General features: G+C 42.3%; 1 protein-coding gene across 1 annotated transcript in view; it reads right to left on the reverse strand.

Annotated features, from left to right (window-relative positions):
- The window catches only part of RAD54B (RAD54 homolog B), a 63,328-nt gene extending 46,710 nt beyond the window's left edge, over window positions 1–16,618 (reverse strand). Inside the window, 3 exon segments of the mRNA XM_035546464.2 lie at window positions 12,743–12,917; window positions 13,590–13,743; window positions 16,546–16,618. Of these exon segments, the coding sequence (XP_035402357.2) occupies window positions 12,743–12,917; window positions 13,590–13,743; window positions 16,546–16,613 (397 nt within the window). The 5' untranslated portion in view covers window positions 16,614–16,618.
- Window positions 16,619–16,625: the final 7 nt, after the last annotated feature.

Consider the following 16,625-nt stretch of genomic DNA (forward strand, 5'->3'; position numbering starts at 1 on the left):
AAACCTGACTTTTAGGAGCAAGATGTGCGTGCTACATTGGTGCATCTCCGCTGTTTGCTCCAAAATGCATCACCTTGAGCCAAGCCTTAGCACAAAAATGCAGGCGAGGTTTGACATTTCTCCGGTCTAAACTCGATTAACAAAGCGGAGGAACCTGCAGATGAAAGGGAAGGTGCTCATAAATACAAAAAGCAACAACTAAGTTTGAAAAAATCGCGTACGTCACTGCAAGAGGCCAAAGGGTGGAAACAAACACAATTTGAGATGGTGGCAACAGCTTCTCAAGCTTAACATGTTCAGCCTTGAAAAAAAGGGAGCCTAGAAGGGGGGGGGGGGGGGGTTGAAGGCAAGAGAAATCTAATTATAGCTTGAAATATCTATCTGCAGGCAATAAAGATCTAGGTATAAACTTGCTTGCTCAAAGGGGAAAAATCCCCAAGCAGACGCAAGCCGCAATCAAAACAAAAAGCCTGAAACTAAACGAAAGGAGACTTTCACTGCTAAAAATCAGCCAGCGTTTACAATAACAAGCGTGTTTGGAACAACTTCCCGAGGCTTGGCTTGCCCACGCCACCTAACAAAATTGTGACTGGTCCACTTTGCTGGAATTGCTTTCAAGCCAAGATTAAATAAAGCATTTTATAGTCTGAAACTCATTTCAGGAGACTTTGAGAAACAAAATACTTCTGTGGTTAGAAGCACCGCGTGAAAAACATTACTTTTAAACACCTAATCCTTCCCTATTTCCCCACACTTTGCTCTTAGTATTACTAAAGAGTGGAGTACTAGTGGTTAAAAAAAAAAAAAAGGAATATGCCTCACGTATTTTAGGTTTCTGGGAGTACAGGAATGGAGGAGCCACAGAAAAGCCCACCTTGTGCCCTTGGACGTTTAAGGAGCTGTGCAGGCCCCAATCTCTTGACTTTTAGTGACAAAACTCAGGGCTAGGCTGTGTGAGTAAAGGCTCCTCCCCACAAACACAGAGCAGATGAACATCATCAGGCAGAGGAACCCCAATAACCCCAAGGAAAGAAGGGGGGCCCTCGACATGGCTGCTCCATGCCTGCCACAGAAACACGAGCGGCCCCACGGCCCAGGAGTGGGACCGTGACAGGAGAGTCGATGGGAGAGGCCCCCCCAGATCACCTTGCAGCCCACCGGGGTACGGCACTCATTATGAGATGCCAGCAAGTGTGTTTTGGGATTGGACAAGGCTTAGGACGGGGTATTTCAAGGAGGGAACAAGGGCAAGAAAAGGAGCGGATGAAAGTGGTTTGGGAAGGAACAAGCACGGGGAAATGGGGTGTGAGGAGCCCAGATGCATGTCCAGCCATCCCCTAGCCCTGATCACTGGAGTTTGTCCCATCTTCTTATTAAACTACACTCGTAACTATTTTCCTGGGTGAGAGAAGCCTTTATTCTGATCACAGGTCAGAGGGACCCACCTGCTTGGTGTGCCGGCAAGCAGAGGCCAAACCCATGCTATCGCCTCGGCCCGTATGGCAGCACACGGTCGCTGGCAAGCACCAAACCATAAGAGACAGGAGATATGGGGCTGGGAGCCAAGACCTGGCCTCCATGAGCCTGGGCCACATTCTGGAGCGACCAGAGGGTCTGTGAGATGGCTGCGGGAGGGACCAGCACCTCTGCGGGCTGGCTACTGGTCAGGCCAGAAATCCAGACCAGTGCAGGGTTGTGTCCGTGTGGGTGAGGCAACCAGGACAGACCAGGGGATTAGGGACCAGCCAGTGAGGAGAGTAACTCCCCAAAATGCTGCAGCAGCCATCTCTGTGCCGGGCTGCAGCAAATCTTAATAAACCTACCTGAACTCGTGTTACTTCATCACCTTCCTGCTTAACAGAGACCCGGTTTCCACACTAATGCAATTACAGCAAAACACCGCTACAATGATTTCTTTTGAGCAAGCGCCTGAAGGAATCAGTCTGAATTACATATTGTTCTGCAGGAGTGTAAAATAACCCTTGTAAAAAACGAAGCCGGCTGCCAAACAAGATCTTTTTTTTCCTTTTTTTTTTTTTGTTGTTGTTTTTAAATAGTTCTGCTCATCAGCCTAAGGTCATGTCAGTACTTGGATGAGAAATCACAGAAGGTGAGAAGGCTGCGTATTAACATCACACGAAGACTTCTTTGAGCTACCAAAGGTGTAGCTCCAAGACAGTTGAAAAAAAAACCTGTTCTCCCCCAGCCCTGTTGTGCTTCTGCCCCTGCCCTGTGCTGATATTAGCACTCACAAAGCAATTTTTTTCCCCGTTTGCTTGATTCTTTCTTTTCAAGAAGCCAGATGCTTCCCAATTTAAATGTTAGCATTTAAAACCCCAGTTTTCAAGTGGATGAAATCTTTATATTTGGAAATTGATGAAAAATGGGAGCTGTGAGAGTAGATCAGCATATTAAGAGAATGGAAAACCATCACAATTACTCAAGGACTGAGCAACAGGCCCTTGCTAAGGATGAAGAACTTAACTAGTTGGGAAATAAGACTCAAAACTACAGGTAATAGGTAAGTTCAGGGCTTTGCAGTTGAAAATTCTAGAATAAATACAAAAAAAAAAAATACAAATAGTGCTTCCTGGAGAGCTATCAAGAGATGAATGAATGAATCACAGATAGAAGACAGGCAGGGATTAAAGTAGCCAAGCTACTATGAGATGAATTGTTGAAAAAGTTCAATGGGCCCAAATTTTAGAAGCCAAGTGACACATTTGGACCGTGGTCAATCACTGCACCAAGTGGCCCATGCATATTTTGATATATATGAGAGGACACCCTATAAAGGCTGGTTTCTTAAACTGGGGAGAGGAGAGGGAGAAGAAGGATCCTTTGTCAAACAAACTGAGGAAGAATATCTCCATGACAAGCTTTTATTCTTGAAGAAAAAAAAAAAAAGAGGGAGGATCTCTACAGGGTACACACACACAGATAATTAAGGAGGAGACCCTAAAAAAGAACGTCATGAAAGATGAAGTTCGGAGCAGACTTGAATGAAGTGAATTACACTGGTCCAGGCTGGGACCTTTCAATGCAAATAATATTAAGTCAATAAAGGGCTGCTGAACTCTGTGAGGGTGCTCTGCCCACAGAAGGGTAGCCTCAGCGTAAGTCTAAAAGAGATCAATTTTTCTTTTATTTAAAGTGTAAGCAAACCAGCTCTGGGTAGACTGGCATTTGCATTCGGTAGAAGCCTGAGAATCTTAAGAACAAGAAAATGACTGCAAGATCTGATCCCAAATCTGAAGTGAAACCCTGATACCCCTGTGCTTATTAGAAACCGTAAGAGGATTGAGCAGCTATGGCTACGTTACACATCTCTGAATATATTGGGGTATACTGGCAGCAAAAACATTTGGCAAGCACTGAGGCAGTTGCTCACTCGTGCAAATGGATTTGGCAGCTGCAGAAGATGACTTGAGAGGGTCTATAGGTAGCAAGGGCTGCAAAAGTTCCATTAGGTCATCGCACAGCCTTCTTCACTGACACACCAGCAAGATGGTGCCAAGTCATTCGATCCGTCTTGAGAGCCAGCTGCGGCAAAGGGTGGGTGAGAAAGTTTTCAGCTCCAAAGGTCTCCCGTAGAGACAGCTGTTTCGTGGGTAATCTCCCAAATTAAGGGTTGCAGGCATTATTCATTATGGAGAGAGCTGAGGATGGCAAAGAATTGAGAGACAAAAGTTGCAGAAAAACTTCACCTGGAAGCTCCTGTGCTTAGATGATTCTCTCCAGGCTCTGAGAATTATTTTTAGAGCATTTAATTTGTTTCAAATAGCTTTCTCATTTCATTCTTTTTTTTCCCTGTTTCACCATCAACTTTACACTTTCTTCTTCCTACCCTTACCATACCCAAACCCCTCAGACCACTCTTTTCCCTTCTCCTTGCACAAATATTCCTAAACATTTCTAAACCTCTGACTAGCATTTGGGGTAGGGTGGGCAGGAAAGGGAAAAATAAAGAGAAGCTTTAACTCTTTCTTCTGCATCTATTTCTGTCATCTCCATCTACCATGTCTTAACGCCTAATGTCTAACTAATAATTCGTGCAGCTTCTGGGCACTTATATCTCAGGACAAGCCCAGAAACCCCAGAAGTTTAACAGTGCAATCATTACCTTTGCACTGCTCTCCTGAAGCTAGCCTGAATTATGCACTCCAGAGCTCTCATGTCCTCTAAAATTCCAGGCGTAAAAGCTAATTATGCATCCATCCCCTCTGCTGATGCTAAGTGTTGTCTCAACATCTAGCCCACTGAAATGGGAAATATTCAAATTAGATAATTACACCGGCCTTCTCCATGCCAAATTTTAAGGATTTATCTTCATCTCAATCTGACATTCCAGCCCACACATTCAGATCTGTAATCATCCTTCAAACAAGTTTGGATTAAAGCTACAGGACTCCAAATTATCCTACTAAGTGCCTATAGCACCATAAATAAGCTCTTTGCTTTGTAAGTAAGAAAAGGGAACGGCATCGTTCTTTACAAATTCAGAAGTGCCTCCGGTTCCTAATACACTCTTGCACCTTCTCTGATCCTGTTTTTCAACAAGCTTTTTGATGACCGACCAGAAGCAGCCAAGAAATACAGGAAGATTTCAAAGTATGGTTTTCTCAGGATATTTATATTCTTAAATCCCCATTAGCGAGATAGCCTCTAGAAGAAAAGAAAGAATGTAAGAAAAGCCAAGTTTCTGCAATTCTCCCATCTTTTGGATATTATTCTTTAATAGTAACCTCAAAATACTTCCCTACCCACTACTTCGTGCGTTTGACTTAGGAGCAGCTTTCTCCATTCTTCTGATGTGCTCAGAGCAGCTATTTTGAGGACCCTGAGATAAACTGTCTTACCGCTATCCTGTTGGCTTTAGGAAAGTCGTATTGTGACAAAGCTTCTGTTCGGGGGGAAGCCTAAGGCCCAAAGCCAGAAGCTGGGGCTGAACTCTAGTTATGCTGGCATGGCAACAAAGGGGATCCAAACAATGAGCAGAGCTACAGACAGATTTGGCGACTATCTTTGAAGGGATCCGGGCCAAGTCTGTAACAGTGCTCATTATAACTCAAAAAACCCTTCCACTTCACTTGAATATGGCATTTCTTGTCCTTTACCTGGTACTTACATTCTCTCCCATCTTCCTTTAAATCCAGCTTTGTATCTGTTGGAGACAGGAGGGTGCTGGGGGGAGCAAAACCACATCCCACCCCCACACCCCCAAAACAGGGCTTTCTGAAGGGTGGGAGTGGAAAATATCCGAGAAATTTAGAGTAGCAGTGATTTTCCTCTTTTGTCCATCTTCACTCCTTATACACACACACACACAGCCTGATAATAAATTTTGATAATGAAGGAGAAATTAAGAAGAAATTATATGGACAGTTTCCCCCAGAATGAATGAAGAAACTGAAACTATCTTTACTGCTAAACCTAAATTGTTAAAAATAGTCTCTAGACAAAGTATCTCCTAAGTTCCTTATTTCAAAATTACAGTGTTAGGTAATTTCATTTTCTACATATTGCAGACTATATATCATATATTTGCATGCAATTGCCAAGGAGCTAAATAATAATAAATATATTGGCTTAATCAGTTCATTTCCCAGGCCCACTCCCACCCTGGAAAAGAGTTTCCTTTATATCTGCAGTTTCAACACTAGCTCTCTGTGTCTGCACTAAAAAGAGCATTTAAGTCTTTTTTTTTTTCTTGTTTACAAATTCTATTTTTTCAATAATTTATGATAAAAACAAAGGAATAAAGCATGAAAGATTATTATCTTTATGTGCAGCATAACTCTCTTCAATAGTGAGTATATCTATCACTATTTAAAAAGTAAAGAAACTAGCAATTTGTGTTTCATTGCAAAGAAGCAAATACCATTCAGTTTAATAGGCAAGTTTCTACTGAAAACCTTCTACATTAATCCTTGCAACTTTTTGGAAGCGTTGGGTATCTTCCATCTAACACAACTCTGATGTGCGTTTCCTTTTCTGACCATGTAATACCCTTCTGATTTCTAGTTTCCTTCCTCTCTCCTTCACTATCTCCATTAGTTCAAATGCACGTATCAGGACAGATGAAAAGTGTATTTCGCTGCCATTTCACTGCCCTTTTCTCAAATGTGGGAATATCCTGGTTATGTCATCTATCATTACCTAAAGCCTCGTTATTCACACGACAGCTATACACGATCATATCAAATTATAGGTTGTGTTGGACTAACCGTGGAAATATCGCCTGAGAAAGGCAGGGTTTGTTTTACAGCAGCCCATTATAGCGCATCGCAGGTGGCTACCCAGCCCAGGACAGCCGCTTGGCACTTGGTGAATGTTATACGATACGCCGCCTTTGGTGGTGGAGCTGGAATAGTTTCCTGCCAGCCGTCTCGTACTTGCTTGTTTTTTCCTACTCACGGTGCATCTTACTGCTCAAACTGGTGGACAGTCCAAATTCGAGGTAAGTAACACTGGTTAGAGGTGTGAACTACTTCAGCAGGCCAGTGTATCCCAGAAGCACACTATGCTGTTTTGCTTGCTTTCAGTCTGTGGCGATGACCCTGAGTTAAGGGATTACCGCTACAATTCAATAACGGTTTCTCCGCTGCAGGCCTTAAAACTGCAGAAGCAGGGAAGTCACGGCTGCTGCATTTGGTGCTTCTGAGCACAGGAATAGAAACCCTGAAGGACAGGGTTCTGTTCTAACCACTACCATAAAGCAGGTAAGGAATCTATAGCAAGAGTAAGGCAAAAAAAAAAAATAGGATTGAAGAGTCATGAGAACAAGCAATGGCAGATAAGGGTGAAGAATATCTTAATTTATTTTTTTTTGAATGCTAAGATTAGAGTAGTAAAGTTACTTTGCTAAAATGCTGTTTCCTGCTTTGTTACCATACCATTTCCATGCATAACTAAAAACAATGCACGACCTCAGCAAGGGGGAAATCTGAGTGCATGTAACTAGCCGGGGAAATACCAGAGAAGGTCAGACACCAGCAGCAAAGTAAAGGACATCACCTCACATCCCAAGGAAGAGCATCAAGCAAAAGGAATCATCCTGAGGAGGTGTCAGAGCCCCAAAGCTGCAGGCCAGAGAACAATGTAAGCCGTGTAGGACTACACCACAGAAGTCTCATTGAGAAGTCTGCCAGTACCACGTCGACTGCTGGCCAGTGGGGTACTTGGCCAACGGGTGACAATCTGCAGCTATACCTACCGTGGCTGATGGATAAATGAACACTTCTGGTTCATTTATCAAATGAACTTCGCAAAACTGGCTCTGAATGGTGTCAGATGAGAGAGACAGTTAATTTATTTCCAATACATTTACTTTAACATCAGTCTAATTTTCTTAACCAATCCCCATCTCCTGAGGTGAACTCAAACAGGTACAGGTGACACCCACACAGAATAAAAACAATCTTCAATTTAGCTACAGCTGTCTGTTCGCTATTACTGGCTATTCTGTCCATCACACTGCAAGGAGAAGCAGTTTACTTTAAATCAGAAAGAAGCTAGCAGCGATACCATTTTGATAAAAAATAACACCTACACACTTTAAAGCTAACTTGCAAGTAATGCAACAATAACTTATTTGAGCTCAGGCATCAAATAACAGCTGTACTAAGGCACACTTAGTTGTTATTAAGAGCTACACACGGTTATGCAGTATCTTTTACCCAAAGAGTTAACTGCTTTACCAACTGTTTATGAAAACACGTGAGGGGCCCACTGAACTGCAGCTCCACCACTAATACAGGCAGATGGTAAAAATACTCAACGGGAATATCTTTTCCGGTTTGTAAAGTGCAATAATGGAAATGAATGAAATAAAAGAAATTACAATTAATACTTGCAAAGATGCTTAAGTAATTCTAGCAACAGGATGTTTCATTAAAAGATGTCAGGACTGAATGTCTTTGGTTGTGTTATCTAGAAACTGAAGATAGGCTGAAATTGCACAGTACGAAAAAAAACTCCAAATAGCATTTTTTTAATCCTCTGATTAGCAGTGATAGGGAATTGATTGGTGCTGTCATGATTTACTGAAAAGCAAATTTTCTCATATAGCATTCATATTAATTAAGAGGGTTTTGTATTCGTATCTAGTGAGAAGAAACCAGGCTAACCTGTAACAATGCTCGAGAAAGCTGAAGGAGCCAAACAATCCCATTATGAAAATAAAAATGACTTAACTGAGGAAAGAGTTTAAACTTTATAGGCCAACAAACTCAGTAAACATTAGCATCCCAGGGAAAATATGGAAAATATATCCACAACTACATGCAAATAATAAATACGGTTAACATCATAAGCATGAAAAACATTCTGTCATCATAGGGCGAACACTTTAATCCTGTTCTGAAATACAGTTACAATCTGTCTGCATTGCTAGTTCAAAGGTAATCTCTGAGTATGACTTCTGACAAAGTTTCTCTTAGAAGAAGCATTAAGAGATGTTAATGATGGATGAAAGACAAGGTATTCCTCAACCAAAAACTAAACAGGAGGGGAGACGGAAGAAAGTGACAGACTCAGTGTGCAGCTTTTCTGTTCACCTACATCAGGTTCAAATAATGAAGCCTGAGCCCAACTGTGTCCATACGAGCCCAATGCTATGCCCAAGTACGCAGGTGAAAGAGCTATTTGTCTCCACGTGTGATGTGGCAAACCCAGAGGAGAAATAAGTCAAGGTTCTCCTAGATTAAAAATACCAACAGAAAGTAAACTGTAAACTCAGATAATAAGCATACATTAAATTCATTACATATATATTTACGTATAAAATGTTAAGTTGAAGAAGGTAGTGCAGGTGAGAACCCCGGTTCTGACCAATCCCACTTATTAACACCATATCTGCATTCATCATCTTGCAGAGCATAAATCCAAAAGCGTAATCCAGAAGGAGAAGTAAGAAACCGAGGAGATATTAACTATAGTTCAGAGATTTGCCTGTCTGTGGATTCTTCAAACAAATTATTTGTGTTTGTTTTGTACTCGGTTATAGGACCTCAGAACGGAATGAGGACAAGTAGAAGCCAAGGAGTTTTAAGAGCTGCGGTAACAGTCCAGACATGTAATTTTCGATTTCTGTTAAGTATTTCTGGAATGGTAAAGTAACTTTCACTTTTAAAGACATACAGACTTATCCAGTACAGGCATATAAGAAAAATAAATGACCTCCCCATACCACACCTGTTGGCAGTGCCAATGAATATTATGTTCTGAATGTGAAAAAAGGTACCAAAATGATTGCCACACCGTTTTCCTCTCGAAACAAACAAACAAAAGAACCCACGCTGATTCATAAATCAGTAGTAAAGTTTATTTTCCTACAAAGATATGTATTTATGAAGAAGCATCATTTTCCAGTATTCAGCACTCACCATAATCACAATTAGTAATCTGCTTGTTGAACACCATAAACATGCATCTGAAATAGCTTCGAGCCCAAACCCTGCTACCACCACCACAGCTTTCTTCAAATTACATCGGTAGGTTTCACTCTACAACAGTTGCTACAATCTTATTAAAGCCTCTTTAGAGGTTTTTATCTCATCTTACTGAATTTCAGGGTCCTTTTCATTTTACTTTTATTAGTGAAATTTTAGGGAAAAAAAGCTCATTTTGAGAAGAAGGCTAGAAAAGCAAGTATTTTTTTTAAGCTAGATATGCTGTAATTTTTAGATTGATGGTATCTGATCAAATCCTTACTTGTCTACTCCCGGAAAAGGACACCGTGTGTCAGAGAGCAAGTTTTATTGAAAGAATGTGCAGCATTTTCAGGGCTGGGTTTCAGAAAGATAAGCTCAATGAACAGCGCAGTTGTCCAGTCATCCACAGGTGTTTCATAAGAATTTCAATGGAAGCTGGGGTATTTATTTACACATTCCACTACTGCACTGGCAACCCAAACACAGCAGCTTTCAGCGTGATATAAAGTTAACAAACAGCTTATCACGCACATTAAATGATATTGAGACAACGAACCAAAATAATGCATGCACACTGACTTTAAATCTTGAAATTGTCTTAACGCCCCTTTAAAAGAGAAGTCTTGTTTGGCTGAAGAGACCGACAGTCGGATATAATTCCGTTAGGACAAAAATAAATAAAGAAATAAATAGTGACTCCGGTTTTCACAACTGGTTTCCATTACTTTCGAATTTCACACCAGCAACAGCTTTGACAAACCAAGTTAATTCACACTACAAAGGAGGTTCTGGTTCACACAGTCTATGTCTTAGAGAATCTAAGTTATCAAGAGATTGCTTAAGATTTAATGAAGCCTCCATGCAAGACTGTTTTCACGGCGCATGTATCACCAGTGAGCCTGATGACCATAACTAGCATTTACTTTTAAAATCCTTATTTTATACCACATTTTACCAGAGCTTTACAAAGAGTTGCAGGATTAGCCCCGTTCTACAGACACAGGAAGGCTTTGGCACGAAATGATTTGGTCACTCAGCTAGGAGCGCAACATCAACAGAAACAGGTCACCCCATCCCAATTTTTTTTTCCTAAACGCATCACAGAGAACCCATACCAACTGCACCTGGAACACACGATACCAGAAAACATTAGTTTTTCCATTTCACAACTTTTGTTGTTGTTGGGAAGACTGACAATTTTCCCTGCAGGCCGCAGGAAGGTTATTTTGGAAATAAATCCACTAGCAGACACAAATTTTCACAGATGTATCGACAGGGAAGCAGGACCCCTCAAACAACTTGTCCCATACACACTGAAAGGTCTCTGCATGTATGGGCATCATGGGAAGAACTGGGAGTTACAGCATGCTGCGGATAAACACAAAACCCAAAAGACCAGGCATAAAAGATGGCTGAATTTTCCCACATTATCCCTGCCAAAGAGAGCACCTGATGGAATTGGTCCCCCGCCACAGGGGACCAACCAACCCCGTTTTCTGAGGGTGAAAGCCAACAAGAAGAGTCAACAGGAAAGGCTCTCCAGAGCACCCGATGGAATGAAGGGAATTGTTGCCCACCTGGGTATGGAACTTAGCAGATGCTAGAAAGAGCACTGGGGATTGCACAAGGCTTATAATGAGGTTTTTAGAGGATAAAACAAAGATGGGCAAGGGGGAAAGATGAAGGTGGTTCGGGGAGGAACAAAAGGAAAAAAGGAACCAGCTTTAAACAGGTGACTGGTCAGTATACTTGTCCACCTGTGCTCTTTCTTTTCACAAGCTGTCCCTTCTTGTTATGAAACTACATGTCAAAACACTTTCTGGGTGAAGGGGCTCTCTCCATCCTGTGTGCACAAGTGCCCATGGAGCTGTACAAGCCAGAAGGTGGAGCTGGACCACACACGGGTCACAGGGCCCAGGCACCCGAAGTGCCAGCAACTGGAGAGTCCGTGCATACTGCCTGGTTGTGGCTGTCAGTGGGTGACCGCTAGCAAACATCGAGCTGGACTAACTGGCAAGTAGGAAAAGAGGTTTGGGAGCCAGGTTTTGGAGCAGCCAAAGAATCTGGGTTACATACTGCAGAGACCAGAGGGTCTGCAAGTTGCCTACTGGAGTCACTGGGAAGTCGAAACGAGTTACTGGAGAGATCAGCACATCTGGGGGGTTGGCTACCAGCAAGTCTGGCCCAGCTCTAACACCAAGACACGTTGGTACGCATGCATCTCTTGTGCACAAGGTCTCTGGCAGACCAGGGGAGCCAGAAGTCAGGCTACTAAGTAGACCAAGCGTCTAAGGCCAATTCCTGGGGGGATCCATGAAGTGTTTACCTGGGGGAGTGCAGGAAAACCAGCATCTGAGAACCTGCAATGAGACTGGGGGCCTTCGTGGTTCACATGCAGGCCGAGCGCATCAGAGCAGTTACAGCGGGAGGGAGGGGAGCGTGGAGAGCTATTCTAATTATCAGTGTAATTAATTGTGAGGAGAGAGCAGTGAATTATCTGTTAGACAGGCATTAGGATGCTTGAGCTGGCTCCAAGAAGACTGATTTTCATCCAGCAATGTGAGCAACCCGGTTAAAGTACCCGCATCCATACAAGGTGGAATGTCCCTGCACTGCATCTGTGGTCAGGGCACACGAAGAGTAGAAAATGAAGACACTCAACCCCACAGAGTCATTCAGGTCCACCAAAGTGCATTTGCTACCTTTCAGGTGCTTCACTATCTTCGCAGTGCTTGCTACTTAGCTTTTCTGAGTAATGCTCATTACCGGGTAAAAAATTAATGAATGGCACACATGAGAGAGCAGAGCCAGCCCTGCTCTGGTGACACGGGGGTTAACAACCCCCTTGAGCCTGAATACCCACCAGATACACCGAAGAAAACTGCTCAGGTCTTGCATTGAAGAAATCCTCAGTAAACTGAATTCCCTCAGTACGGTTAGCATACTCTGCATGAGGCCAACAACGTACCCAAATCACAACACTTTTCTATTACTTAGGGTATCCCAACTTTCTTTGTGACGTCACCCTGGGTAAGAGCAAGTTGATCATAGGTACTCTTCTGGAAGACGCACACCTGAATAGCAGCACTACCAACTGCCTCTTAAAATGTCAACTTTTTTAGTTTGTTTTCCATTTAAGAGAATCATTTAGTGTGTGTTCCTGTCACACTCTATCAATTAGAACACCAAATAATGGTCCCATTGCACAACACGTTAGTATTTCATAAAAGTTTACGAAGTAGCACGTCACTCGTAAGCTTTTAAATTCTCTCACGTTACACAGCAGTAAGTAAGAAAGAGCATCTTACCAGCTTTGGGCGTACTTAGCATTTTCATTTCCAACCTGCTGCACTTATTACCGCTGTTACACGCTGTTGTTGTCTTTACTTTCCCAGTTGAGTCCACAGACCGTGTAAAATTTACATTTTGATTCTGGCGGTATATTTTAGAAAGCCCTGAAGCGCTTCCCTGTTGCTCATTTACCTGCAAAAGAGAAACAAGATCAAGATAGAATTTCCTTCAAGCAGTTGAAGAGAAACATAAAAAAGAGCAACAAGAAGGGATTTTAATAGATGTGTGATCCTCATTATCAAACTGTCGAGATAAATATATACATCCCTACACAAATATACGCATCCCAATGTTCAGAACAGTAAGTGCAGGAACACAATACCAAACACCAGTTGTGCAAGTAGTTTACGACTTAATAGAAGTCTTCTACAGATAAAATTAATAAAAACTGTGGTGCTCTTTCTGGACGATACTAAAGGTTTCAGAGGAAGTTTCTTTTAGCAAAACTGCAACCCAATGTATTGGCATTTCATTAATAAGTATCGTGTTTTCTGAAACTGCTTTTGTCACAGCATTCCAAACATTTGAATTCAAAGTCCAGGCCAACGTGCCTCTTCTGCATTGAGAACTGTATTTGGGCTCAATACTAATTACCTTTATTTATTCTAAAGACATTTTTCTGCATGCATTTCAGAGTGAGAGAAACCTACCCAAGATGCAAGATCAAATCTTGTACGAGCAAAGGTATCAAAGTCTATTTGAAACAGACTGTCTAAGCTGGAATTGTCTGTGCTGAACTCAATGCTACCTTTTAGTAACAACGGTGTTCAAACAGATATAATTTTTAGTGCACTGTTCACTTACCTCCTTTAATTTCATGTCTTGGTCCACCTCCTTAGTTTCAGTCTTGGGACAAAGTGCATTACTTTTTCCTGGTGGTATAAACCTCGGCTTTTTGGCTACATTTCCTAGCACTTGACTTGGAGCTGCCGATCGCCTCATATTTGGTTGTACTGCTCTGGAAGGAACGAAGCAGATAGGACAACTGCAGTCAGAACAGGCCTTATATATATATAAATATATCCATAGGGGACAATATAAACACACTTTTAAAAACAACAATAAACAAACAAACATAAACTTGCATAGCATAAAAGATCTTGGAGGTCTTTTTCAACCTTTATGATTCTGTGATTTTCAAATAACAATTTTAATTCATAAACATAACACAACATATGAAAAAGAAATATAATTGCAATGCCTTGTTTAAATACTAAGATAAACTACAGCAATTTCTGAAGTTGAACATTTCCTTTTTTGTTTGAAAAGTTAGAAAAGCATGTTCTCAAGAGCAAGAAACGCTCTGGAGATGAATGATATAGAGCTTCTTATCAACTGCCATGTCATCTTTCTAATCATTGACTGAGGTAACAGAACTAACTATTCTAAAAACTTAACACATAATTTTGAAAAAAACAGCATTAGTAAACAACAAACAAGGAATGGTTAAGTTACATATCATTTCTGGAAGTAGCATTTTGCACCAGACAGTCAATTATATAGAATCATAGAGTGGTTTGAACTGAAAAGGGCTTTAATTGAAAATCGAACCGCTCTGCAGCAAAAAGAGGCTACTATGTACAAGGCCTCTGACCTGCTCTGATGCAAAAGACAAAAAATGGGTGGTGAAGGAGGCCAAGAGAGCAATGACAAAGTGTACGCTCATGTTTAGAAAAGTAGTGCCTTTGAGAACTGGATGTTGCTTGCATTTTTTCTAGTGTTCCTTTGTGGTGTAAGGAAAGTAATTTAACCCAAACTTTTCAGCAGCAGAGATTTGCACGAGTGCCTGATTTGAGAATCAGTCTCATTTGTAGTAACACTGAACACCTGCAGGTGCAACTGGAAGGTGTAGTCTGAACACATTAACTGTAGAATGACAGAATGGTTTGGGTTGAAAAGGACCTTAAAGCCCACCCAGTTCCAGCCCCCTGCCATGGGCAGGGACACCTCCCACCACACCAGGTTGCCCAAAGCCCCATCCAGCCTGGCCTTGAGCACCTCCAGGGATGGGGCATCCACAGCTTCTCTGGGCAGCCTGTGCCAGAGCCTCACGAATTCTTCCTAATGTCTAATCAAAATCTCTGATTAGATTTGGATATTGGTCATTCCAGTATCTATGAAAAGTTTAGAATTCAGCAAAGAACGAACTCAAAATTACAGCTGAGATCATCACTCTGAACTATGTGCACTTTAACAGTGGAAGGAATGTACTAGGTGTTTTCCACTGAAATAGAAGACCATTATTCCCCCAACCAACCTCAGAACAAAACCAAACATACACTAAAATTAATATGGCAAAGTATACCTGCAACCATTTGAAAAAAAGCAACAATCTTAATACTTAAAACAAGAAAAAAATAATCCAATATAGTAACCCTGCAGCTCAAATGACAAAGATAAGCATGGCACAGCAATTTATAAACATACTTTTACCAACTGCAGATACAATCACGTCTACCATCCTGAAAGTATTATTTGCATCCTGTTCCAAGAAGCACCGTGTATTACTGTGCTTATTTTTTTCTTTTACACTATTCTGCACTCCAGTGGCCTATTAGGGCACAACAACCTTTCTTTCCCAGGTTTGCACAGAACTAGTAATGGAGCACTATTAAAACACTTTGCAGACATGCAGACACTATATACACTGCTGACGGTACTGCTCTCTCTGTTACATCTGCACATATTTGCATGATTTACGCATATATGATGCTGTTTCTAGATGTAAATCTTGATGACAAAGCAGCCTCCTATAACTGCTATTACTTCCACTGTGGCTGTGCTGTTAAAAAAATAAGGAAAGAAGAGGCCTCTGTGAACAGTTCTGGCAGTTCACACAAATTAGGCCTTCTGAACAGCACCGTTAGCATGTGTGCTTCAGCTAACGCGATAAGGGAGTAGCTCTGTCATGGTAACAGGAGAGTGGTCAAGAAATTGGCCTTCTCTACCCAGCCCTGTAGGTGACGGTAACACTTGGTCTTTTAGATAGGATTGATGCAGGTGTAACTAGGTCAAGGAATAGCTCCACATTTCAACTAATTCAACCAACAACCAAATGTGCCCTTTGTAAGGAGAGAGTCACCAACAACTGGAGTTATCCCATTCTTTCAACACGTTGGGTTTGGTTCCAGGGAAACTGCTGGAGGCAATGATAAAAGCGCTGCTTTTATTAGTGACCCAACCAGACCAGAATAAGCGTACCATGAAACCACAGCCTAAAACGCCTCCCAAATGCACCTGTTTTTGCAAGCAATGTACTCGGTGGTGTTTTTCTCTCTTAACATCTGCACTAAAAGGAAACACATGTGCAGAAAGTACTTCAAAACTGTACACGTTCAGCTCAACACCGTGCAGCACCCCATTACAGGCTGCGAGGTCAGCCATTTTAGCACCAACCTAAGGGGCTGCCCCCTCCAACGCTGGAGGTTCCTGGCACAGCTGAGCAGGCTGAATGCTTTCTGGACGCGGTCGGGAAGCTGTAACACGGGACTAACTTTTAGTTATTTTTTTGCAGGCAGCGAGCTGTCCCCTTGGGTATCGGGATTACTTGGAGGTGACTCGAAATGAGCAGTAACTGCAAGGATTTGGGCACAAAATCGCTGCGATTGCTGCTGGCTACCCACAAACGTAACTAAAAGAACTAATTAGGGAAGCCGCCTCCCACAGGAGGCACGCAGGAGACCCGCACCGAACCCCGTGAGGGCTGGAGCCGCCCGAACAGCCCCCGCTCCCTGCTCCCCGCCCGCCGCCCCTGCCGTACCTCAGGCCCGGCCGCTCAATTCGCCCGCCGCCGTCACCCGCCGGCCGCGCCGCGCATGCGCCGGACATCTTGCCTCGGCG

The sequence above is a fragment of the Cygnus atratus genome, chromosome 2 (assembly GCF_013377495.2).
Source record: "Cygnus atratus isolate AKBS03 ecotype Queensland, Australia chromosome 2, CAtr_DNAZoo_HiC_assembly, whole genome shotgun sequence".
NCBI lineage: Eukaryota > Metazoa > Chordata > Aves > Anseriformes > Anatidae > Cygnus > Cygnus atratus.